This window comes from Xyrauchen texanus, chromosome 27, assembly GCF_025860055.1.
Source record: "Xyrauchen texanus isolate HMW12.3.18 chromosome 27, RBS_HiC_50CHRs, whole genome shotgun sequence".
Classification (NCBI taxonomy): domain Eukaryota; kingdom Metazoa; phylum Chordata; class Actinopteri; order Cypriniformes; family Catostomidae; genus Xyrauchen; species Xyrauchen texanus.
In genome coordinates, this window is record NC_068302.1 from 7,718,522 (window position 1) to 7,746,520 (window position 27,999).

Here is a 27,999-nt window from a genome sequence, read left to right on the forward strand (position 1 = left end):
GTAAGTTGTGCATGGATAATGGAGAGTAGCATGAGCCTCCACATGCTGTGAGTCTCTGCAGTGTCATGCACAATGAGTCACGTGATAAGATGTGCAGATAGACTGTGTCAGCCGAGGCAACTGAGACTTGTCCTCCACCACCTGGATTGAGGTGAGTAACCACGCCACCACAAGGACCTACTAAGTAATGGGAATTGTGCATTACAAATTGGGGACAAAAAAATTCAAAACAAACACACAAAAAGGATTTATCTTACATATTGACTCTTTTAAAAGAGCAAAACTTCCTGAGTTAATTGTGTGTGTATAGACATAGTACACACAAACACTGAATATATTCGGTGAAATTGTTACACAAGCTATTTCAAATAGGCAAGTTATACCACAAGTAGTGACTCTTACGTGTGTAATGGAGAAGACGGCTGAATGCATATTTTAATAATTGCAGTAGCTGCCTGGCACCTTGAATTATTGTCAAGTCCAAAAAAGGCATTGGTCAAAAAAGCTGAATATGCAGTTCTGTGTCTTTTGAATGTTTCTTGTAGAAATATTTACAGAATAAAGGGAGCAGTCTGTGACACAGACTGTACATTGGTACTATTTTAGTATTTTATTGTTTTATGGATCTACATTCTTGAATAGGGCTGAATGCAGAAAACAGTACAAAGACACGTCCAATATATGACTCAGTTTATTATAATAATAAAAAAAGAACACATTTGACATCAAGATAGTGAGCAACCTTTGAGGTAACAGGTTATATGGCAAAACGCAAGCAAGATTAATGAAAATGAACTTATTGTGCAAACAGATAGATGTGTGAACTTGCTATCAGGGTTGAGATCAGTTTCTTTTCAATTTAAACGATCAGAAAATCCTTTTTACATATGAAATTTCACTCCATAATTGCCTAAAATCATTTTTCAAGTTAGATTCTGATCAGAACCTGAGTTAAATATTTATAAACTGGTTGAATTGAAGTGGAACTGAACCCAATCCTGTTTAAACACTATTTTAGGCACACAAAAAATATATAGTTATTAGAAAATAGTAATTTACAAATACTGAATGAACCAGATCAAGTTTTCCAACAAACATAATTGCAACTTCCTTTCAAATTACAGGGCCAAAACAAGTCCAGGAAATAAAGGGAAAACAGAGATTGACAAGAATGTTTATTTCCTACAATCAATTAATGTCACATCTTAGAATATGTTGAGCTTTTTTAACCAAGCAAGGTGACAAATATGTGGAGACAAAAGTCTTCCGACCAAGACAATCACAGCAAATGTTTGAAGCCAACTTCAAATATGCCGTTTTTACCTGCTTTTCACTAATCTTACAGTACGTCTCGATCACTCAATCCCTTTTTAACATAAACTTCAGTCTTATTTGTGAATTATTTTCATTCTTTGCACACCTCTGCTCTTCAGTTCTCATTGTTGAGTCTCGTGGTAACTTCGCGTAATTGGTAAATACTCATGGGAATTCTCCCATTTAGCAAATTTTTAAATGTTCCTCCATGTTTTGGTTGCTTTTAATGTTGTAGTGAGGGAAGTAGTTTTCAAACTGTGTCATCTGTTAAAAAAGAGTGAAAACACAAAGGAAGATGCCAAATAAATAACTAGGGAATAGTTAGTTTAGTTAAACTGTTATACAGCAGTCACATGACATCAGCAGTAGACAGAAACTACTATAAAACACTTTGTTGTTTAAATGGCATAGCTCTTGGTGAGATGCCAGTGCAGCCACTGGTGTCTCCCTAGAATAAATGGTTGGCTCAAATGCCAAATGACAGTTGTAAACATTCCATAGAGAGCCTTCAGCGACCTGTTTAAAGAGACACACTCTCAAACAACTGGCATGGATTTAAAAATGCCTGAAACTTCAATATTTCTTCTGAAAATTTGAATGCATCCTTGCAAAAATATTTGGTTCTGCCCCTGAATTGTAAGCTGTTGAGGTTAGACATAATCTTTCACATTTTTATCAAATCCTTGAGTATTTTTTGCTATTTAATCATATATCTTGTTTTAATGTAAGTGAAAGCCTTGGTAAATTCGTAACACTTTATAATAAGGTTGTATATGTTAGTATCATTTGACTACATCGTTAGCATGAACTAACAATGAACAATACTTTTACAGCATTTTTAATGTTGGTTAATATTGATTTCTACATAGGAATACACTGGTGAGCCAAAACATTATGATCACCTGCCTAATATGCTGTTGGTCCTCCAAGTGCCACCAAAACAGCGCCAACCCCTGATGGTGTGCTGTGGTATCCGGCACCAAGACATTAGCAGCAGATCCTTCAAGTCCCGTAAGTTGCGAAGTCGAGCCGCCGTCAGATTTTGGATCTGACATGTTGGTCCAGCACATCCCACAAATGCTCACTTGGATTGAGATATGGGGAATTTGGAAGCCAGGGCAACACCTTGAACTCTTCCACATGTTCCACAAACCATTCCCGAACAATGTGTGTAGTGTGGCAGGGCACATCCTGTTGAAAGAGGCCACTTCCATCAGGGAGTACCATTGCTATGAAGGGGTGTACCTGGTCTGCAACAATGTTTAGGTAGGTGGCACGTGTCAAATTGACGTCCACATAAATGGTCGGACCCAGGGTTTCCCAGCAAAACGTTTCACAGAGCATCACACTCCCTCTACCAGCTTGTCGTCTTCCTATAGTGCATTCTGTTGCGATAACCTCCCCAGGGAAACGCCGCACATGTACACGGCCCTCCAAGTGACATAAAAGAAAACGGAACTCATCAAACCAGGTGACCTTTTTCCACTGCTCCAAGGTCCAGTTCCGATGCTCGAGGCCCATTGTAGGTATTTTCGATGGTGGACAGGGGTCATCATACGCACTCTGAACGGTCTGCAACTACTCCCCATATGCAGCATGTGTGTTAGGACACATTCCTCCCATAACCATCATTAAAATTTTCTGGGATTTGTGCCACAGTAGACCTTCTGTTGGTTTGGACCAGACGGGATAGCCTTCGTTGCTCTCGTGCATCAATGAGCCATGGGTGGCCAACACCCAGCCACCAGATTGTGGTTATCCAAGCCTTGCCGATTCAGAGATGCTTTGACCCAATCGTCTGGTCATAACAATTTGGCCCTTCTAGCTCAGGTCTTTACGCCTTGCTCATTTCTCCTGCATTCAACGCGTTGAGTACGAGAACTGATTGTTTGCTTACCATCTAATCTACCTAGAGACCTTGACATGTGGCCTTGTTAAGAGATGATCAATGTTATTTGCTTTACCTGTGGGTGGTCATAATGTTTTGGCTCATCAGTGTACATTTTGAACATTTAAAGTTGTTTACGTTAACATAATCCATTGCATTATGAACATTAATTAACAATGACACTGTATATAAATTAACATATAACATTACCCAAGATTAATAAATGTAATAACACTTTACAATGAGGTTCCATTTGGCAACATTATTTAATATGAATTAACAACAAAATTACTTATTAAGCATTTATTAATCTTGGTTAACGTTCATTTCAACATATAGTAATACATTTTTTAAATCAAAAGTTGTATATGTTAACATTATTTATGAACTAACAAAGAACAAATGTATATTTATTAACTTACATAAACAAAGATTCATAAATTATGTAAAAAAATATATTTTATTCATTGTTAATTGTTTGTTCATGGTATGAATGGAACCTTATTGTAAAGTGTTACCATAAATTACTTGTGTGGCATGACTTTTTTCTGATTAGATTTTTATTATTTCTTTTAATTGTTTCTTGTGGTTTCTTAACCCCTCTGTTTTTAGTTTTTTTTTAACTGTTTCTTAATTTCTTTATAAAATAAGTATTAACTTATTTCATTCAAACATTGATTTGTGGGAAAGTACCTTTATTTATTTATTTACTTTCCCAGCATTACACTTTCGTGCAAAACATTTCAAACAAAAAAGTTTTTTAGATTTGAAATTATGAAACAATACTGCTTAAAATGAAGACACATTTGGACATTTTCTGATTGTCAAACATTAGTGGAACATGTTCATAGTTAATGTGATGAATTACATTAGTGGTTCCCTGTGTGAACTTGAGGGGAACTGACATCATTCATCCACTAAAAAAAGCAAAAATGGCTCAGAAAAGTGAAGTTGGTTCTGAGAAAAAAGCTCTATCATTTGTAAGCATTTTAAGTTTTGCTAGAAGAGTCCCAATACTTTTGGGACCATTGTACTTGCATTTGGTTTATACTGTATGTGTGTATATGAATGAGTGTGTGCAGGTACCTGTGGGAGCAGCTGTATGCTGTCTGCTGCTCTTGATGCCCATGAAGATTGTATAGGTATCATAACCAAACAAGATCCCAGCCAGTAGGCCGAACACCTGGGAGAGAAGGTGAGCATTATTTATAAACAGATGTTAAATAGAAATCCCACAGTTGTCATAAAGCTCTTCAAAATCAACTGACAGTGCTTAGATCACATTGTTACTGTAGATTACTACATTTAATTAAAATTTTAGAAGAGCATTGCATGCTTACATTGTTGTTGTTTCATTACAATGCTGTAGCTTAAAACCATATGTATACTTAGGGCATATTTTTCAAAAGGAATCATGCATATATGGGTGTTCCTTCAACTTTGGGAACTTCAGCAAACTTGCAGATGGTGCCGGAGTAGAACCTCCAAATTAAATTGCACTTGACCCAGCCCATTAACACGATGTACATGTTACTTCACCAAGCCCACTTGCGCCTAGACTTAGCACATGCTCGCACAAAAAAAAACCATGGCCATGCCCACTCACTTTGTGTGTATGACTTATGGCATAGCGCTGTGCTTAGCGCTCTTAAAATAGGGCCCTTAGACTGATTAGTGAACCCTTTCGACTCAAAAGAATGATTCACTGACATATCAGACATATAAAGCAGAGGAAAAACTAGAACAATGTATACTCACTTTAGAAATGTGATTTTCCTATGACTTTTAAGATTGAATTAATTTCCAGGCCTAGAAAAATTCAATTTTAAAATTCACTGATAGTTCCAGGTTTTCCCCTGACATGATGATTTTATTCATAGACACTATGACAATACGAAATTGAGTTGATTTCTCATTCGCACAAGTGGACACATGCCAGAAGAAAACACATTTGCTGATAAAGAGGAAAACGAGGTTTGTTTTGAGGATAAATGATGAGTGTCTTACCCCACCAGCAATTCGAGCCCCATCCCCAGCTCCACCAATCACACAGATCAAAGAGGTGATGAGATACAGAAGTGCACCAATCACAGCACGGAACAGATCCTGAGGGGGGGATGTCAAGAAAGAAAGGAATTAACCACATGTTCTGTTCAGAAGTGATCAATGTTCTATTCACTAAGAACGCTTTGCCCTCCCTAGTGTGAACTTTGAGAAATTTTGCAGAGCAGCAATGTGGACCAATTTGATTTTGAACATGAGACAAATGTGACTGGTTACATTTTCGCAAAAGAGATAAACATTCCATTGTGATCATATCGCTGCAGTTTCCAGGTGAAATGTGCAACACATTTTTACTCTCATTCAGATGAACAAAGATTAGAGGGAAAGGTTAAATGTGAATAATCAGTTTAGTCTGTTCCTCACACAATGGCCTCATAAAATTTAGAATATAGTGCAGGTAGGGAGAGAAGATAATAGCATGTTTAAGTATTTAGACATAAATTCAAGGGGTAGGTTCATGAGGGTTAAGGTAAGGGGTTAATTTAGTAAAATAGGCATTGATGTTTCAAAATGTACTAGAACTATCTATTTGAAGATACATATATTCAGCGTTTTTAACCTTATTACTGTAAAACCTCATCTCTGTTTGAAGAAAATAAAACTTGCTTTTGGCGCCACTCTGTGGCCATTTCACCTGAAGCGATACATAGAATGTTTTTTCACTTTTGCAAATGCTTTCTTTGACACATTTAGGAATGCAGCGATGCATGAAATTGAGCATTACTTGCATCACATACTTGTGTAGAGTATGTTTCGGGTCTTAGAATGTGTGCATGGTCAGCCCAGCAACTGGATTTTGACTTTCAGCATGTATAATGAATTCTAGGGTATGCAAAAATGTGTTTTTCATAAATAGGGAAACATTGAAAAGATGATGTCTAGATGTTTTCGTGTTAACACTTACACTCCAGAGCCAGTTCACGGTCAGGAACTGTTTGTCAAACTCCATCATGAATATAACGAAGAAGATGATGGCAAAGACCATCTCACAGATGGCAACTGTTGAATATCCTCCATACCTTGATGCAGCATAACAGATAATGATGATGAAACTGATGATCTACAGCAAAGAGATGCAGAGAAAGAGAGTTCAGTGACTTAAAAAGTAACTTGATCACTTTTCATCTGCTATGAGATCAAAAGGCTGATGTTCTAACCAATATGATCACCCATATTATAAACTTCAATACAGTTTTGCCAGCTATTTAAAAAAACTGTGTAGACAAATGCTCAAATCTGAAGTTTTACATGCTTAAATTGGAACTGGGCATTGAAAAGTAGAAAAAAAAGGACATCAATTTGTATCTGTCTCTCACCCACACCTATCATATCGCTTGAGAAGACATGGATTAAACCACTGGTGTTTTATAGATTACATTTATGCTGCCTTTATGTGTTTTTGGAGCATCAAAGCAATTCACTTTTATGGACCAACAGAGCTATACTATATTTCTAAAAATCTTTGTTTGTGTTCTGTAGAAGAAAGTAAGTCATACACATCTGGGATGGCATGAGGGTGAGTAAATGATAAGAGAATTTTAATTTCAACTATTCTTTTAAGAACCTGATTTGAAATATAGACAAAAAAATGCTAAGGTATGTATTTAGGGCTGGGCGATATGGCCACGATAATCTTTTTCATATTGTTCGATATCGATATTTATCACAATATACATTTACACATTGCACTTTCTTTTTTTATTTCAAAGTTGACAAGAGGAAATAATTAATTCTAAACAGTCAAAATAGTCTCTACAAAACTGCACAGTTTGTTGAAACAAAACTTGAACTTTTTGGCCACAATGACCATTATTATGTTAGGAGGAAAAAGAGGCTTGCAAGCCAAAGTACACTCAAAAAAATATTTTAGCCTATTTTTAAGATGTATCCATTTAAATTGAATAACAAATTGAATTGAAAAGTTTTGAAGAAAATGTAATTAATAAAACTTGCATTTTGTAAGATTTGTAAATTTTATGTTGTTAAAGATTAGGCAATTCAACTAGATGGAAATGTGTTATTCAATTTAAATGGATACATCTTGAAAATAGGCATAAATATTTTTTTGAGAGTTTTTTTTTTTTTTTTGAAAGCATGGGGTGGCAGCATCATGTTTTGGGGGTGCTTTGCTGCACTTCACAAAATAGATGGCATCATAAGGAAGCAACATCTCAAGACATCAGCCAGGAAGTTAAAGCTTGGTCGCAAATGGGTCTTCCAAATGGACAATGACCCCATTCATACCTTAAACACCATTAAAGCAGTTCATATCACTCGTGCATTTTATTCAAAGCCACTTGAAGAGGTGCGATAGCTCTGTGAATCTCAAAAGGCTGTGTTTAATAAGTGAACATATAGTATGCGCAGCGCCAGCGCGTTAGTGAATGGCGCTGCTCTGTTGACACAAACTCACGCACAGGCTGGTGATTTACTCGCGGCTTCAGAATGTCAAAATAAAATCATGAGGGTTTAAAATGTGCACGATTTAAATATATTACTGTTTTATTTAAAATTAAGTCAACAATAATAATATTAATAACAATTTATTATTTGTATTATTATTCATATTATTATTATTGTTGTCATCATTAGTATTTGTTTAAAATGTATAACTATATTTAAGTTGAATGGGTTCCAAAAAATTTAAAGTGGACTGATGTCTTACAACTAAATTGAACAAAAAAGTGATCTGAATCCTTTGAAGTCCAGATGCAAGTTTAAACCTTTTTCGAAAAAAAGGGCAAAAATAAAACACTGGTTTCTTTTCTACTGATGACTTGAAGACTGGAATTACTGTTAATTTTGCTGCTCCGTTATCCAGTATACTAGTTAATAGTACTAGTTAAAAAAAAGTGTTCTTAATAGTGCCCGACCGCTATTATCAGCCAATATTGGTCTTTCACCGATATATCGGTATCAACGTATATTTTTACTGATATGCGCAGATATGAAAACTTTTTTTCAGAACATATAATGCAGAAAACAATGCTTTAGAATTGGTCTAAAAACATAGTTTGTATAGCAAAGCACGCTCCAACTCCAGAGCTGACTCTGAGCTGATGGTGATTCTGCAGACAGGGTGGAGTTAAGCAGTGCAGTGTTAAGTGGTGTCTTCATGGAAAGTTGCCAACTAGTTGTGAAATACATACTGGAAAGTTAATAAACAACCCCATAATTTTCCCTTTTCAATATAACTAATATAATGTTAACCCTGTCCCTGACAACCATGTAACTCCTGTCTGTTTGCTGTTAGCCAGTTATAGTATGTCAGTGCAGTAAGAAATGTAGCAGATTGAAAGGTAAACATCAGAGCATCTTTCTGCAGCTCAGTAGAGAACAGTAGATTGTGTCTGTTGAGTGTTGATTTCACGCTAGTTTGTTACCTAGTTGGTGAAACGCAATGTTGGAAAGTACATAAACAACGTCCATCTTTTACTCTCCGTGATAACGAGCTTATTGCTAACTAGCTAACCATGTAGCTACTTTCATTTCTTTTCAGATGAGCGGAAGCTAATGTGTAAACATGTATTCATGTTTCCGATATCGGAAACAGATCGGAAGTGAAAAAATGGTATCGGTGCATCCCTACATCTGACCCACTGGGAATGTGATGAAATAAATAAATCATTAAATAAATCATTCTCTCTACTGTTATTCTGAAATTTCACATTCATAAAATAAAGTATTGATCCTAACTGACCTAAGACAGAGAATATTTTCTACGATTAAATGTCAGCAATTGTGAAAACTGAGTTTAAATGTATTTGGCTAAGGTGGATGTAAACTTCTGACTTCAAATGTAAATATGAGCACTCCAAATTGGTTTTGTCGTAAAGTACATATACCTTAAGTTCATATTTATTTTGACTGATGGTCTCCGAGTTTGCAAATTCTCCCTCTGAAGTATTTCATTCTTTAAGCACAAATTATATAAAGATGATCTATAACAACTAAATAATACCAATTGAAATGTAAAAGCATAGAAATAATCAAAATCTGTCTATTATGTAAACAAATTAGTCATAAAAATATCTCCTCCCTTTTTGGTGCTCTTCAATATATTTAGGCCCCAATAATTTGAGTGTTGTGAAATTAGTCATATTTTAACTGTAGTAAAAATATACCACTCCCATCCGAAAATGGCTATGCTCCAAAAGATATTTGGACACATAAAATGTATGATTGGAATTGCACTACGTAAAACAAATTAGTAATTTTTTTACGGGAGGTTTAGGGAAGTTTTCATGTCTTGTAGCATGACAATCCTCTATCAAAATCTTTCATTTTAATCAACTCAATCAATAATTTTGCATGTAGTTTTTAGGACCTCATGTCACTGAGAGACTAGATGGAATATTTGTAGTTGTCCCACAAGTAAAGGCAAAAAGTTTTTAAAACTATCAAGAGAAACAATCAAGAGAAAATCGAGACCAGTTACAGGACATATAATATACACTTACCCTTATACTGTACATTCATATACATATAATTTTATCATAAAATCTTGATGCTAATCCTGTTTTTGCATCAACTACCTGTAAACATAAAGTGGCCCCAAAAGGTATTTGAACACTTAAAAATATGTTATTGCTAGGGATGTCCCGATACAGATACTGGTATCAGAATCGGGTCCGATACGGAGCTCATAAAATTGCTCTGATTTCAAAAAGCGATACCATCTGATGTACGAATTTCATTGTGTAAACATTCAGTACACAACTTAATATCAAGTTATGTCCCAATGAGATTATTTAAAAGCACATTCGATTTTTTATTAGATGCAGGACTTTATTGGAAAAAATAGAACTACAATGTTGTATTTTGGATTATGTTGTGATATTCTGCAAAAAAGCACTTCATTAAAAAAAAAAAATACAAATTTATGTTGAAAATTATTTTTTATATTTTCATTTGATTCAAGTTTTCATGAATTAATTTATTCAAACAATATTTTGATGATAAAATTAAAAGCTCTTGATATGGAAATCAATCAGTACTTGTACTCGTTCTCAAAAAAAATGGTATCGGGACATCCATAGTTATTGCTTTAGATAACAAATTATCAAACCAAGCAGCACTCATTTTAAGCAAAAATACTTGTATTTGCCAACTCTCTCCCATTACAATGTTTTTCATTCACATTTGCCGCCAAATCACCTCTCAAGGCGGCCCAAAAATTTAGAAAGAGTTATAGAGTTAATATTTGCGACTCATTTACGTTTCTTAATCGATGTCTAGTGAAAGTTCTGGAAAGTTTGTTTTGGTATCACATTCGAGGGTAACAACGCATCTAATTAATATTCATGAGCCAAATATTCACAATCCAATTAGCTGCAGCAAAGCAACGTAAATGGAATTACATAATTAGTATGTATTTACCAAGCCTTCGCCATTGCAACGACACTACCCACAATTCATGTAAATGTGCCATCTGTTCTAGGTGTCAGTTAACAGAGGAGTTCTACATTTCTCACATCCCTGCAGTTTGTGAAGCCTTTTCAACTTTACTACTAAAACATGTGGCGAGAACTAAAGAGAAGAATACAGCTTTAGTGTAAACATCTTACAGCCCATGCAGCATGAACTGGAGGGGGTCGGGTCCTGATGGAACTTACATGGTTGTAAATGAAGACTTGACTAAGAATACGTTTGGGAGCTGAAATTGTTGTGCATATCTAAATCAACTAAGCCTTTACACTCAAATACTCAGCCAGTCGTATTTGCCTATATTGCCACCATAAAACAAAAAGGTTTTCTTCACTGGGGTTGTTCAAGTTTTCATTACAGAATTCAGTACAGAGCAACTAAATAAACATGGCCAGCAATTTCAACTTAAGTTTATTCCGGTTGTGGTTATCAGTCAGATTTCAAAAACTCAGTCTGATGTTATAATCTATGACTCATGAAAGTAAAAGCATGCAAGTTGAAATAAGATTACTGACATAAGCTTTAAATAAACTAAGCTAAATTAAACTAAGATTAAAAAACATCAAAGCCCTTGTGTGGCTCTTACAAAAAACTGGAATTCTGATAAACTTGCCACACATTTGCTACTCATTATTTTCACATGTAAATGAGCTTGTGATTCGCTGCAAATTTTTGGCAGAAGTTTACAGCACTTCACCATTAGTGGTAAAACTGCAGCAATACGTTTCACGGCAAACACTTCTATGGCAAACCCGTGGCAACAATGAAGAGTTTGCCACAAAGCTCATTTGCATTTGCGGCAAGTTTGCCAAAACCCTACATTTTTGTAAGGGTGGTTCTGGGTGGATGCCAGGTTGTTGCTATGCGGTTGTTAAAGTGTTCTGAGAAGTTGTTAGTGCATTGCTATCAGAGACTATTTAGCCAATTCTAACTATTAACAAGAGGTAAACCGATAAATGGGTTTTACTGATTAATCTGTGCTGATAGTTGCTTTTTAGAACTATTGGAAAAATCTATGTAGTTGCCGTTGGAATGCCGAATGGTCAACAGAAGTAGAAAGGAAGTCCCACACTACAGGTAAAGGAGCCAATTGCATTTTAGATACAGACATCGCCTGTCAATCAACTTGAGAACAAGCATATGCATTAGCTATACAAACCTGGTAAATTTAGTATTTTAGCTAAATATGAGGTAAAGTTTTTATGATTCCAGTGTTGTCAGATTTTACTGCTGATTTGAAATATGTTCTTTGGTCGTAACCAAACGTTTTGGATATTTAGATCGTTTCCTATTCAAGTACATATAGAATCTGCACTTTCCTGACTGGAAATAGCCTCCTGGGAGGGATACAAAGTTGGCCACCTGTGAACTGACTTAATAGAAAGACTTTGATTGCTTTGCAGTTGCTAGCGTGTTCTGGGTGGTTGCAAGGTGTTTACTTTCTGGTACAAATCAAAATGGCCCACCTTCAACTCTCTGTGATAATCTGGGCATTCTGAAAATCCTAAATCAGATCAAATACAAAACTTGTAGCACATCACTCTTTGAGGTATTAATCATGTCTGTATTTTTTCTTAATCCACACTGAAGTTTTAATCCTTACACTTCAAAAACCTAACCGTAAAGAATGAGTACTAGTAATAGTGAAGCTTGCTTTAAATAACATTTTGTGTGAGGGAAAATGTGTTGTGCGTCATTTTTACATCTCTTCATCTTGAAGTGTTATGTTGCCATGGTGATTATAGTGGTGCTAATGATTTGTACACATGCCACTGTGAAACACCTATAATGCAATGTGCTGTTGTCATAATAAGAAGATGACTGTTTCTTAAACAGGAAGACTGTCAATGTGTTGGAGGTAAGTTTCATGTTTGCTAGCTCTTGGCAAATAAACAAAGATATGTTACCATAGCAATTTCTATACCCGATGTTATAATTCTCAGGAAATATGAATGAGGCATCAGTAACTATGCATGCACTGAAATTAAAAGATAATTATTTTCACATTATGACCAAAAGTTGGCCAATATTACAAGTGTATTCTATTTTATATATTGTATAGAAGAACAGTACACTGTGTGAATTAGAAAAAAGGCATCATATTATTAGCTTTCAATATCTAATTAAAAACATAGATAAGATGACAAATATATTCCCTATAGGTTACTCTTTCTGGCATATTTCATATGCACACCTTTCTAAACATTAACCAAAGACACAGCACACAAACACATTGCATATGAAACCCAGTTGGTTAACAGTGTGTAACAGGAGTGGGGAAGCAGTTCAGGTACTATAGTTTTTAATTAAACTTCAGCTTCACAAATAAATTACAGGCTTTCCAGCCACACGAATCAAGCTCAGGCTTTTCAGCTAAATAGAGGTTCACTCGGACACGGCAATCTCTGCTTTCTCTTGTCATTCTCTCTCGCCCTCACTGGCGTTCTTAGCGGCTTTTCAAGCCTGTCTCCGTCATCACTGTAACGAGACACAGGTGTTATGTCTCATTAAATCACCAGGTGATGGCCCCTACCGCTTCCTCTCTCCCCAGTGACAGACACATGACCACGTCCCGCTCCACAAACCCCCACCGCCCGACTCAAGCCCAGGCAACGTCCGGCCTGCCAACTCCCCCCACATTTGTGGAGAGGAAATCATACACAACCATCTGCGGCCCCGGCCTCAGGAGCACCTTAAATTTGAAGGGCTGAAGTGCCAAGTACCAATGAGTGATCTGTGCATTGGTATCCTCCATGCGGTGGAGACACTGAAGCGGGCGTGATCCGAGTGGAGGATGAAGGCCCGCCCCAGCAGGTGGTAGCGGAGGGTTAGGACCGCCCACTTGATGGCAAGGCACTCTTTCTTGATGGTGCTGTACTTAGTCTCTCTCAGAGAGAGCTCACAATTAATGTACAGCACGAGGCGCTCCACACCCTCCACCTCCTGCGAGAGCATGGCCCCCAAACCCCTCTCTGATGCATCTGTCTTTAAAATAAAGGGGAGAGAGAAGTTAAGAGCATGTAAAAGCGGCTTGCCACAGAGTGCAGATTTGACTCTCATGAAAGCCTGTTGGCAGGCCTCCGTCCACTGGACCAGATCTGGTGCCCCCTTTTAAGTGAGATCAGTCAAGGATCTGGTGACATCAGAAAATTAGGAACAAACCTCCTGTAATAGCCCACCAGCCCCATGAACTGTCTCACCTCCTTTTTGATCTTGGGACGTGGGCAGGCCGCTATTGCCGCGGTCTTATCAATTTGGGGACATACCCGCCCATGCCCCAAGCGGAATCCCAGATACCGTACCTCCACCCGCCCAATTGCGCACTTTTTCGGGTTTGCCATGTGCCCCGCCTGCCTCAGCGACTTCAAGACGGCCAATCCTTACTGTATATAATGATATGATCTTAGTAGGCAGCGGCATACACAGCGTGCGGCCGAAGGATTTTATCCATTAAGCAGTGGAAGAGTGATGAATTGGTATAATCTGAACGATGTGGAATTGGCCGTTTTCCCTCAGGATAATGCAGTTAAGGGGATCTGCCAATATCCCTTAGTTAAATCCAGTGTCCAGCATTGCATCTCACCAACTAGGCAACAACGTAGCGTGAAATCAACACTCAACAGACACAATCTACCACCGCACCGTTGTCTGCTGAGCTTCAAAAAGAAAGCAGCTAAAATCTTTTTTATTTTTGGAGTGTACATGAACAGGAGAGTAATTGCACCAAGGTTGTAGGTGTGTCCCAAACCGCACACTTCTGCACTATTCTACATCATTTTGTAGAACAATTAGTACGAGTAGTATGTTAACACTGAAACTGCAACAAAAACAAGTGCACTTTAAGTATGGATGATGCACTTCCTAAACTGTCCAAACTGAGTGTGGAATGTTGGACTCTTCATGCACTCCGTCGCTTGCCATGTATCTTGGAAGTAGTGCTGCACAATTAATCATATCGCAATTGCAATCGCGATGTCAGCCTGTGCGATTATGTGACGGCAAAATGCTGCAAAATTTATTAAATAAATAAGTGCATATGTGGACATGACAGCCTATTCTCTCTGAGAGCTGTTTGCCTATTTTCTACACCACTAATAAAAATATGACCAGTCAGTCTCAGTTCAGGAAGTGGCACGTGTGGCCATGTGAGTTTCCGGTGTTCCAGTGCGTGGAAATCAGGTGAAGATGGATGCCGAGCAGACCGACACTGAACTGGTGGTCAGAAAAAATTACAGAAACACAGATCACAGCTTGGTGATATATCTTTATTTCATAAATAATTCAAGTTAATACAGTATAATAAGGGAGTGTGACATGTAAATAAGCACAAACTCCAAAACTGTGATTCTCTGTGCGGTCAGAGCAATCTGAGTGGAAGTCGAGACTGGGAGAGATTTAAAGTACCGCCGACTAATGCGCACACTAACACGGAGACACTCGTCTCTCACCCCCGCTGTCTGCAGCTTGCAACGTGTTGCATCATTGATATATATATATATATATATATATATATATATATATATATATATATATACATACACAACAACAACAACAACAGTTTTAGTGGTTTGATTGAGTGAACCACACTTTTGTATCCAGTTTCCTTTTCAAAAGAGTTTATACAAAGTACATGTTACATCCTGCTTAAATGTCCCTGTTCGTTTGGACAATCTTATTTTCGTGAAAATTTGTATGTTCTTATTTATTGTTCTATTTTATTTAGGTGTAATATTGAGAAAATAACAAGTTTGCAGTCATGCAAAGATATATATAAAATATTTTAATTTGAAAACACTGTGCATTTATAGTTATTGTTGTTGCTAGTTTGTATGTTTGAGTTGAAAAATACACATTTCAGCATTATCAGTAATCTATTTGTGCATTTTCCTTGATAACCAGAAATCAGTCCACTTTTCATTCTCACAGTTATTTTTTGGAACCCATTCAACTTAAATATTGTTATAAATTGTAAACAAATACTAATTATGACAATAATAATAATAATAATAAATAGTTATTAATATTTGTATTATTGACTTTTGATTTTAATTTTAATACAGCAGTTATATATTTAAATCGTACACTTTTTAAACCCTCACGCTTTTATTTTGACATCCTGAAGTCTCCAGAAAGTCCAGTATGTGTCAGTTTGTAGGCAAGTTCACAGTAGTTTAAATCACTTCTTATTCAATTTCTGGTAAAATGCACCTCCACTACCATTCTAAATGCATATTATAAGTGAATCAAACTTTTAAGCATCTACATCTGAGATGCTGTTCTTGAGTAGTGCTCAAATATTGCACACCGCTGTGAAGGCTAAAAATAGCCGCAAGTGCATCACCAGCCTGTGCATGAGTTTGTCAACAGAGCAGCACCATTCACTAACACGCTGGCGCTGCGCATACTATATATTTACTTATTAAACACAGCCTTTTGTGATTCACATAGCTATCACACGTCTTCAAGTGGCTCTGAATAAAATACACAAGTCATATGAACTGCTTTAATGGTGTTTTTATGGGTCTTTTATGTTATTTTTCTGAGCTTGACAGTAACGAACATGACTATTCGGATCGGGCTTGTCGGACTGATACACAATCTCTATAAAAGCTTCAGTATTGGAGCCGATACCGATCCAGGTATCGGAGCGGTGCATCCCTAGCATGGACTGATCAAATTTGAAAAACCTGAATGCACTATATTGTGCTTTGGATGAAAGCGTCAACCAAAAGTATGTAAATGTAAAAAACATGGTCACACAGGACCATGTTGTTTCCGAATGCTTATGTACCGTGAAATTTAACCACTACTGCCAAATTACTAACAATCACCATCTCTATCAGATAGGGTTGCCGGCAGTGGGTCCTGTATGGGCTGAAATATGTGCCACCAGAAACTGAATTTGAACCATTTATATTTGAATTTGAATGGCTAAACTTGAATAATTGCATTGAAAAACTGAATTTGAATCACATCATTTGAAATTGTATTGTTTAATTAAAATTGAATTTATTCAAAAACTGAATCTGAATTGTATCATTTGAAATTGAATTTATTCGTTTGGAACTGAAGTCCAATAAAATTTGATCCTCACTGAAAATTAAACTCTCTATATATCTTCACATTCACTTCTCACAATTCAGATTCAGTTCTCAAATTCAATTTCAAGTTACTGAGACAGACATCCGGGTAGTTGGAGGATGAAGGAAGAGCAATCGAGCGCAGATCGATAGATAGCGTTCATTGGCGCACAGGACTCCTCTTGGGCCAATCAGCACCAATGTTTTGGAGCACAGTACATTACCCGCCATGAAACTATGGAATTACGATTGTGTCAATAATAATGAATGTAACTTTATAAAACTGAACGCAACTTTTTCAGAAACTATGAAAAATATTCCATTACAAAAGAAGAAAAACACAATTAAAATGAAAAAAAAATGAACTCAGTCGCATCTAATTTAACAGGCTCTTCAAATATGCTTCATTTTTTGTTAATGTTTTTCAAAGATTCGCTTTCGCAAATCGTGGATTCTGAATACATTGCCACAGATTTCAGCTTACGCTCGCAGTTTTTCGTTTGCTGTTTTGAGACAAACCTCTCGTGGGGGTGGGCTTAACAGTGATCTACTCTGATTGGATAGTGAGCTTTTGATGGACAGGTGCTCTCTGACCCGGATGTACAGACGTCACTCAGTGGCGCGATATTAGAAAGCTCTCGCGGTGATTTGTAGTTATGCAATACGTCAGTGCTTTGTTGTATTACTTACTAACCATATCTAAATAATATTTGACCTATAATTATATAATTTAATATTATATGAGACCTTCGATCGTCTAATAATCGTCTACGATCAGTCTGTAAAGATGAGCTCTCAGGAGAGACACGGAGCGGCATCATCTTCCTCTTGTCCTTCAAGGCAGCTTGAAGTAAGTTCGTGTTACTGAAGTAACCAATAACGTCGATAAAACTTTTATTCATGTAACGTTACAGTGTGCAACAGTTCTGGCTTTATTTTGCAAATGTATTGTTGTATTGTAAATGCATGCTAAATAAAATGTTGCTGTTTTGTCGTTGTCATGACTGCAAAACTGAAACCTGGCCATATCTTGGTCCACTGTTTGACTCTGCCCCGACTGCTGAACGGACTGCTGCTGACCCTGCCTTGTGCTGGTATTCCTGAGCGACTGGTTAAGAATTTCAAGGTTGTTATGTACAGCTGCAGATGCAGCATCTGCACCAAGATTTCTGCCTTGCTGTAGAATGAAGACCAGTTTGATATCTGCACTGTCTACATTGACACGTCCTTGAATATAATAACTGTGCAAAAGAGCAAACAATCAAACTACATAACATCATAACATGACATCAGTGCATTGCAAACTTGTGAATGACAATAAAAAAATTATTACAAAATATATAAAATTATGATGTTTTATATGTGTTTATCAAAACATTGTGAATAAATATAATAAAATATATGCAATATTCCACCACTGTGTTGAAATTTAGAGTGTTTTCTGTAAAATTAGAAAATTGTATCGATGTTATTGGTTACTTCAGTAACACGAACTTACTTAAAGCTGCCTTGAAGGACAAGAGGAGGAGGAGTGGAGCATTTGTTTAATAAGCAAGGTCTTTTATTCAGATATTCAGAATTTCTTTCTGAATACCAAATACCAGTAACCCCAAAAGAATGTGCTACAGTAATGGGTGCTATTCCCTCTGGTTTATGTATGCTTTTTAAAAACCGTAATTACTTCACCCCAGTATCTACTGCATCCTTTCCTAAACCTTGTGATACTTATGTTGGTCAAATCTGTTTTTCAGAGTCGAAAGCTAAAAACTATAAGATCTTTATTTCTTAAGGATTTGATTTCTGTTCCACCTGTTATTTCCTTTTGGAATAATTTGTTTGGTAACCTTAATTGGAAAAAATCTGGTCTTTACAGCAGAAATTCATTCTCACAAATAAAGTGAAAGAAATTTCCTTTAAGTTGATACACAGGTTCTATCCTGTTAAGAAATTTATACAAAGATTTAAATCTGACATTGAGCTAACATGCTCTTTTTGTGTGAATTCTGATGAAACAGTGGTTCATTTATTTTGGTCGTGTCATTACACTCAGAAGCTCTGGAATGAAATTGATGTCTTTATCAAGTGTAAGATTTTGCCAGGCTTCTCAATACATATGAGAAACATTATATTTGGGTATTTTGATTCAGACCCCACAAACGAAAATGTCTGTTTTGTTATTAATTTAATTATTTTCTTAAGCAAATTCTATATTCACAAATGCAAATTTTTAAACTGTAAACCTATCTTCTCTGTCTTCTTAAAAGAAATAGAAAATTATCTAAATTTGATTTCAGTATCTACTAATAAGAAAGCCATAAGGACTGTTAGAATCTGCACTGCATTTGATCTCTTCATGTGAACATTTTTGTGTGATGTAATGGCCCTACCTCTTCTTTTATTGTTATATACATTATTATTATTATCTTTTTTTTAAATTATTATTATTTTTTCTATTTATTTTTGTCTTCTTTATTGTTTTGGTTGATATTATGTGATGTACGTATGCTTTCTCTTTTGTATGTTCCTGTTCTTTGCATTAAAAAAATATGTATATATATTATTTTATTTATTTTTTTAAATAAATAAGAGGAAGATGATGCCGCTCCATGTCTCTCCTGAGAGCTCATCTTTACAGACTGATCGTAGACGATTATTAGACGATCGAAGGTCTCATATAATATTAAATTATATAATTATAGGTCAAATATTATTTAGATATGGTTAGTAAGTAATACAACAAAGCACGACGTATTGCATAACTACAAATCACCGCGAGAGCTTTCTAATATGCGCGCCACTGAGTGACGTCTGTACATCCGGGTCAGAGAGCACCTGTCCATCAAAAGCTCACTATCCAATCAGAGTAGATCACTGTTAAGCCCACCCCCACGAGAGGTTTGTCTCAAAACAGCAAACTAAAAACTGCGAAGCATAGCTTAAATCTGTGGCAATGTATTCAGAATCCACGATTTGCTAAAACGAATCTTTGAAAAACATTAACAAAAAATGAAGCATATTTGAAGAGCCTGTTAAATTCGATGCGACTGAGTTCATTTTTTTTTCATTTTAATTGTGTTTTTCTTCTTTTGTAATGGAATATTTTTCATAGTTTCTGAAAAAGTTACGCTCAGTTTTATAAAGTTACATTCATTATTATTGACACAATCGTAATTCCATAGTTTCATGGCGGGTAACGTACTGTGCTCCAAAACATTGGTGCTGATTGGCCCAAGAGGAGTCCTGTGCGCCAATGAACGCTATCTATCGATCTGCGCTCGATTGCTCTTCCTTCATCCTCCAACTACCCGGATGTCTGTCTCAGTAACTTGAAATTGAATTTGAGTACTGAATCTGAATTGTGAGAAGTGAATGTGAAGATATATAGAGAGTTTAATTTTCAGTGAGGATCAAATTTTATTGGACTTCAGTTCCAAACGAATAAATTCAATTTCAAATGATACAATTCAGATTCAGTTTTTGAATAAATTCAATTTTAATTAAACAATACAATTTCAAATGATGTGATTCAAATTCAGTTTTTCAATGCAATTATTCAAGTTTAGCCATTCAAATTCAAATATAATGGTTCAAATTCAGTTTCTGGTGGCACATATTTCAGCCCATAGTCCTGGTCCAGGAGGGTCATGATGTCTGGATGTGACTAATCTGATGTTGCTGGAGCAATTCACTGCCTGTTTGCCAAGGGGAATTGTGAAGAGGGTCCAGTGCCCGGCATCGCTGGATGATGCCGTCCATCTGGCGGAGGACCATCTGGCGGCCTTTCCATGGGCCGGCGAGCCCCTCTCTTTATCTCTCTCTCTCTGCCCCCTCCTTCTACCCACTCTGTGTCCTCCCGCCCACTCACTTCTCCAGGAAAATGGGGAGTTTTCTCCTAAACCCTGTCCCACTTCACTCTCACCCCCAGGTCAACAGATCCGTCGCAGCGAGTGCGGGAGTGGAGTCTGGGCCGGTATGTTGGTGCTGCAGTGAGCCTGGGCATTTCAAGAACCAATGTCCAGTGATAGAGGTGGGGACAGTGGTCCGTGTCCCGAACCTGCCACAAGCCACCCATGATCAAGCTGAGACATACCACATACCTGTGAGTATTAAGCGGGTGCATACCAGGCCTTGGTGGATTCGGGTTGCAGCCAAACCTCCATCCATCAATGCCTGGTTGAAGACGAGGCTTTGGGTGCTAGTCACAAGGTGAAGGTAAAGTGTGTACCTGGGGATGTCCACGCTTATCTTGTAGTGACTGCCCGCCGGGGATTTCCCTCTGGAGCAGACACGAGATGAGACCTTTAGGCATGCCTTCGACCAAGTGAAAGTGATGGATGGTTAATGTCTTCAGTCAGATATCACACTCTCATATCCGTATTTTCCTATTATAAATGATTGGTTGTATAGAGTGATGCAGGATGCTCAGACAAAAGAGGATACAACCCAATTGTTGATACCGAAGAGCTGTCTGGAAATGTTATTCCAGATGGCTCATCATAATCTGATGATGGGTAACTTAGGAGAAAAAACACTAAACCGCCTAATGGCCCATTATTATTGGCCAGGCATTCATAGAGATGTTCACAGGTGGTGTGCGGCATGCCGTGAATGTCAGCTGGTGAATCCGCCGGCCACCCCATGAGCGATTTGAACGAGGCCCCCTTCGAGAGAATTGGCATGGACCTCGTCGGACCATTAGAGCGGACATTGCTTTGTGTTGGTTCTGTTTTACTACACAACATGATTTCCAGAAGCAGTGCCTCTACGCAACATTTCAGCATGTAGTAGGAGGCTCTCTTCAGAATTATTTCCCGAGTGGGGATTCCAAAGGAAATCCTCACTGATCAGAGAACAACGTTTATGTCACATACACCACGCGAGCTGTATGGATTATTGGGTATTAAATAGTTTTGGACAAGTGTGTACCACACACAAATGGATGGCTTGGTCGAATGGTTTAATCAAACCCTGAAAAACATGATTAGTAAATTTGTGCACAAAGATGCTCGGATTTGGGATAAGTGGCTTGAACCCCTGTTATTCGCAGTTCGAGAGGTCCCACAAGCCTCCAAGTGGTTCTACCCATTTTAATTATTGTATGGGCGTAAGCCTAGCAGTGTCTTAACATCATGAGGGAAAATTGGGAGGAGGGACCTTCAGACAGAAAAAAAACTATATTCTATACGTTCCTGACCTGAGAGCAAAAATCCACACATTGGGGCAACTATCACAGGAGAATTTGCTACAGGCTCAAGACTACGTCAGTCCCGGCTGTATAACAGGGGAGTTCGGCTATGGGAATTTACACAGGGAGAAAAAGTCCTTGTATTATGTAAGGGGGTTAAGATGGGCAAGGAGGAGGCGAGAACCGGCTTGTCAATATAAATGATAATTTAATGAAAACTTAAACCAAAAGCACAAACATAAACACACACATTCTCTCTCTCCCTCGTACCGCGCCTTTATCCCTTGCACGCCCAATCAGGCCGATTGGGGACCGGGCGTGTGACATTCTAGCCCGGCCCGGCCCCCCTCCGCTCCACACTCCTCCCTGCATTACCTCAGGCCAGGGTGTCACCGGCATGACCTTGAGGTCACATGGTGAGTCAGGATGTCGATTATGAGGTTAAACGAACGGATGGGGCGAAGCACGGCAAATTTACCGGTGCTTGGTTTGTGCCGTTAAAACAAACATTGTAATTATTTCCCTTCCTTAGATATAGCAACAAAAAAAAAACGGGAGCGGTGACGTCATTCTCCACCCCATGTTGTCTAAATTGTTCCAAACTGGTGTCATTCGTTTGTGATTTGTGCCGGTTTGTGCCATCAAAATGAACACTTTATCTATTTCCATTCCTTAGAAATAACAAATATGATTCGGGGCTGTGAAGTCACTTTCCACCCCATGTCTTCCAAATCACTCCAAACCAGTGTCATTTGTTTGTGCTCGGTTTGTGCCAGTTTGCGCTGATCTAACTAATTCTCTTACATAGAAATAATAAAATGATCTCCCGGATCTGTGGCGTCAGTCATGCATTTACCTCATCTCGTCCAATTCACTAATTTTCGGACTCGTTCTGTTTGTGCTCGCTCAGTGCAGGTTTCTTACAGTTGCTGTCATTGTTTTTATATTTATTTAATATTGACAGTTTGATCATTGCCAGTAACGTCAAGCTTCAAATCCAAATCACATATGCCCTGTATTTGTGAGTACGGTTAAGTTAGTTTTATATTTGACATTCGCGACAATACCCATTAAACTCTCCGTGCAAATTACATTCATGAATAGGTTTTCTTATATTTTTTCATATTAATTTTAATAAAACAATAAATCAATTAAACAATTTAACCAATTGATATTATGACATCACAAACAACTATGAAATGTTCTTAAAAATATCCCTTTCATGACACAAGGCTCTGTTTGTGGAATTTACATTCTATGTTTTCAAATAAATATAGTGTAAATGTTTGTAATATTCTAATTCTATTATACTCAATGACCGTTTGACCTAGAGACATGAAACCAACTGTAAAACACTCAAAATATTATTCTTCATATAGCACACGACTTGTTTTTGGGATTAAATGTTCTGTACTTTTTATACAGATATTAGGGGAGCCAGAGACACCAGTACGAGAGAGAGAGACACACATGGCTGCTGTGTGTGTATGTTTGTGCGTCTCTGTGTTTTTTGTTGTTTTAAGTTGCGTTTATATCATTAAATATAACGTTGACTGTTCTGCCGGTCGCCTACTCCTTGCCCACCCTTTACCCATTACATGGAGTTAATGTTGAAGGGTAAAAAAATCCCACATTTGCAAAGCAATCAATGCAATGATAACAAATGATTCATGAATAAAGTTGTGGAAAGGAAGAGTAGATAATGATGAAGCCTGTGCTAGTAGTCTGTGCTTGGTTCTTGGTAGCACCTCAAACCATTTCTTATTTTGTTGTTATAATGCAAAAGTATGCTGTGTCTAATAAAACTGTGCAAATATTCATCTGTTTCCTCTTGCTTTAAGTGTGATAAAAAGGATGCAAATTAATCTTAAAGCTGCACTATGTAACACACTGATCATTTTGCAAAGACATTCATTCTCAAACTCAGCAATGGTAATTCATGCCCACTGCTTGTTCACGCCGTGCTTGTCTTGCACAGAGCACACATTCTTGCATGTGTTTACATAAAAATAAAAAAAATCTAAAGGAAAGCAAAATGAATAGAGCTTCATAGAACGTCACTCATCTATAAAAAGCCCCAGCATGCACGAGTACTGCCACTGAGTGTGTCATTTAACAGGCCTGTGTCTCATCGTGTTTAGAGATGGGTGTGTCTTGTATACATTCTGATGCGCATGACAGAATTTAGGCCTAGATATCAATAATGAGTGTTTTATGACCACTATCCATGACCTTTACCTGCAGTATTCAGAACGTCACTCATCTATAAAAAGCCCCAGCATGCAAGAGTACTGCCACTGGGTGTGTCATTTAACAGGCCTGTGTCTCATCGTGTTTAGAGATGGGTGTGTCTTGTATACATTCTGATGCGCATGACAGAATTTAGGCCTAGATATCAATAATGAGTGTTTTATGACCACTATCCATGACCTTTACCTGCAGTATTCATAACATGCTTTTATTTCTTACCACAGTATTCTGAGTTAGTACTCAATAACATCTTGATAGAGTTTTAATGTCTTCCTGATATCTGGATCACATAGTGTAAATCTTTTGAACATGCTTTGGGCTAAACAACAAATTCAAATGATTTACTTTATTATTAGGACAATGTGCTGAAATTTTATTTCAAAAGGAAACAAGATCTTGCGCATGTGGATTAAGCATTACCGACCCACAGTTTAGAAGAAATCAGGAAGCATCTGTGGTAGGTGCTGACCCACAAATATATAATTTATGCATGAGCAAAGCATGTGTTTCTTATGTTTAAGATGGGGTGATTTATCATTCAAAGGGCTTTATTGTTGTTTCACATTAGTCAGATGGTTTATGTGTTAGACTAAGCAAAGTTGTGGTCAGTTTATGGGTCTCCAAATACCATTGAAGCTGAAAAAAAAAAATAATAATAACAAATTTGTTAATAAGCCCTGTTATTAATTTGCTATTACTTCTTTGTAATACAGATATTTACTATAGTGAAGTCATACAATATATGTGTTTCTTACACTTTGGCACATTTAGCACTGTGAACTTCTAGAAATAAATTATTTGTATTTTTATGTCTTTATTTTTTAATAATTTATCTACTAACAATGTTCAACAGTGTATGTACCTGCATCACAGGAGATTTACTCTCACTGAGCACTTTATTGGGAAAAGTATGATCCTAATAAATTGCCCAATGTGGTCTTCTACTGTTGTAGCTCATCCGCCTCAAGGTTTGACGTGTTGTTCATTCTGAGATGCTATTATGCATTACACTACAATTGTACAGAGTGGTTATCCGAGTTACCATTAGGGGTGTAAATCGGACGTTTCATCATGATCCGATCTTGAATCGATTCTCTTGGCCTGCGATCCGATATTTGTCGATACTTCAAAGTCTGCTGCGATACGATTTCCTTTTGATTCGATTCAGGGCCCTGCGATCGATATTCCGATTTCCGATATAATGTGCCTATTCAGAATGGTGGCGTTGTCAAGACATTTCACATGATGGTTGAACTTCTCCATGGTTCTTTTGAATAGCAAATTTTCATGTAAACTTCAAATGGGTCACATGCACAACGATAGTAATCGAAATGAATGAAGCTCGAATTAATCGTGCATGTCAGCCACTCTACATTTGTCACAAGAGCTCACATTTTAAGGAGTGCCCAGTTGATACTGGTCTAGAGTGTTCCTGTCACTGGTCTAGAGCTTGCGTTTCGCAGGCAGCCCGTTTGATGCCCGCACACAGATAGCAGAGCGCAATTTGAGTTCACAAACCCTGCGCACATCCTTGTCCCACATGAAAAGCGTATTTAGCGCACATAAAGTGAAATAAATGTAATAAGGTTGCTTCATCGCCTGACGGAAATGTGTATGGACAAGTGAGTATTAAAATAAAGGTGCATCTTATAAAAAAGGTAGAATTTATGTGTTGTATCGATAGCATTGGATTGTTGGTTATTGGATCAATGCATCAATCAAGTTCGATGGATCGTTACACCCCTAGTTACATAACCTTTCTGTCAATACAGATATACAGATTTATTAGAATTTGCACACTGTTTTTATGTTACAGTCCTCTCAAAACTTGCCATAAGTCTGAATCCAATGTCTTTAGACAATAAATCATCACAACTTTTGCTTTGTTAGGGTTTAAACAAGCCATGGGAGAGAGAACAGCAGCCTGGCTTCTATCTTTACACCAGTTGGGTGAACCTTCATGCCCTTTGACCTCATCAATGCCCAGAAGCACATGGTTAACATTCCATGCCACCTCCTCCCAAAAGCACACACTCCAGTGTCAGTATTAAGTTTTAAATGGCTCTGTGATGGGAGGTATTTCAATCAACACTATTAAAAGTATAATTTATTCACCCTCATGCCATACCAGATGTGTATGACTATCTTTCTCTGGAGAACACAAATGAATGCTTTTAGAAATAAATCTCAGCTCTGTAGGTCCATACAACGCAAGTGAATGGTGACCAAAACTTTGAAGCTCGCACATTAAGGCAGCATAAAAGTAATCCATACAACTCCAGTTGTTAAATCTATGTCTTCAGAAGCGTTGTGATAGGTGTGGGTGAGAAACAGTACATTTAAGTCCATTTTTACTGTAAATCTCCACTTTCATTCTCTTCTTTAGTTTTTGGTGATTCACATTCGTTCTGCATAATGCCAACTACTTGGCAGGTATGATCATTTATATTACAAAATACTTAGATATTGATCCGTTTCTCACCCACAACTATACTGTCAACACATTCTGTGTTGATACTGTAGCTTCAAAAGATATGGATTTAACCACTGGTGTCTAATGGATTAATTTTATGCTGCCTAGAAGTCCTTTTGGGCTACCAAGTTCTGGTCACCATTCAATTGTATTGTGAGGAGATACAGAGCTGAGATATTCTTTTTAAAAATCTTAATTTGTGTTCTGCAGAAGAAATAAACTCATACACATCTGGGATGACATGAGGGTGAGTAAATTATTAGAGAATTTTCATTTTTGGGTGAACTTTACCTTTAATACTCTTTCAACCCATTACTGTTACTATGAAACATTTAAACTGCTGTAAATTATATTGTAGTATTACAATTATGTATTGTATTCATTTTATAATCTGTATTTCTGGATATTGTAGATGCAAACTTAAGCAGTGAAATTAATTTGCTACTCGAATAGCTCTTTGGAAACTGCATAAAATATATACTTGAACTAGTGAAGCGTGAAGTATGCTGCTTATGGTCAAAGGTTAAAAGTGTCACTCTGACAATCATTTCCTTTTGTGTTCAATGAGAATAAAATGAAACCTACAGGTTATGTTTGGTGGTCTTTGAGACCTTGAAGTCCTTGTAATATCTTTTATAACGTGCTTTACATTTAAGTATCGTGGTGATACTGTTTTTTTCTTAATTTTATGAGAATTGATTATAAACAAGATTGCTTGATAACATGTTCTCCATGAACTGTATTACTTAAGATTGGGGGTCTCAGAGACCCTAAAAAATATGCTTCTATCCTCTAAAGGTTAAAACGAGCCATCACTTCAAGTATGTGAATCAACAGGCTGAGTTATTCTTATACAGTGAATAGCGGCGCCATGGCAACTGTTCAGTTCATTTCACACATCTATGGCGGTTTGTTTCCTTCAGCTTCGATGAAGACAGACGAAGGTCTTACGTTCTTTCTCTCAGCATAAATATGCTAACATGTTACAACATGAGATAAAAGTGAAATTAAACTCATATCGTTTTCACTTGAATAACTTACTATTTCCGCGGTCAGGATAGCTCCTTTGCGAGTGCGCAGATAGCTCTTGAGTTTCTCCAAACAGTTTGCACAAGGACTTGCGTCAGTTTCTGCCATTCTGCAAATGTATTCCAATAAGATAACACCTTCTGAGCAGGTTCGGTATCAGCAGACGCTAACAAAGTATATACTATCAAAAGACAGCGTGAAGAGAAAATGAAGCACGCGACTTCGCGTTTAATATGTCAGTACTGTGGCAGACCGAGAGGAAAGGATTGGGAGGGCGTTGGCTTAACCG

At 37.3% G+C, this 27,999-nt stretch overlaps 1 protein-coding gene across 1 annotated transcript; it reads right to left on the reverse strand.

Annotated features, from left to right (window-relative positions):
- Positions 1 to 679: 679 nt before the first annotated feature.
- Positions 680 to 27,999, reverse strand: LOC127621120 (proteolipid protein 2-like). The gene is made up of 5 exons (XM_052094582.1): positions 27,723 to 27,999; positions 6,171 to 6,326; positions 5,210 to 5,308; positions 4,289 to 4,385; positions 680 to 1,578 (listed from the first exon to the last, which is right to left on the reverse strand). Exons 1-5 carry the CDS (start codon positions 27,816 to 27,818, stop codon positions 1,565 to 1,567), a joined length of 462 nt encoding a protein of 153 aa, XP_051950542.1. The 5' UTR covers positions 27,819 to 27,999; the 3' UTR covers positions 680 to 1,564.

What these genes read in the sequence shown, in the direction of transcription:
- LOC127621120 (XM_052094582.1), bottom strand. Translation starts at nt 27,818, where the DNA reads ATGGCAGAAACTGACGCAAGTCCTTGTGCAAACTGTTTGGAGAAACTC. An exon ending in CTATCCTGACCGCGGAAATA is followed by an intron (nt 6,327 to 27,722) that starts GTAAGTTATTCA and finishes TCTTTGCTGTAG; the next exon opens with ATCATCAGTTTCATCATCAT. An exon ending in GGGCTCGAATTGCTGGTGGG is followed by an intron (nt 4,386 to 5,209) that starts GTAAGACACTCA and finishes CTTCTCTCCCAG; the next exon opens with GTGTTCGGCCTACTGGCTGG.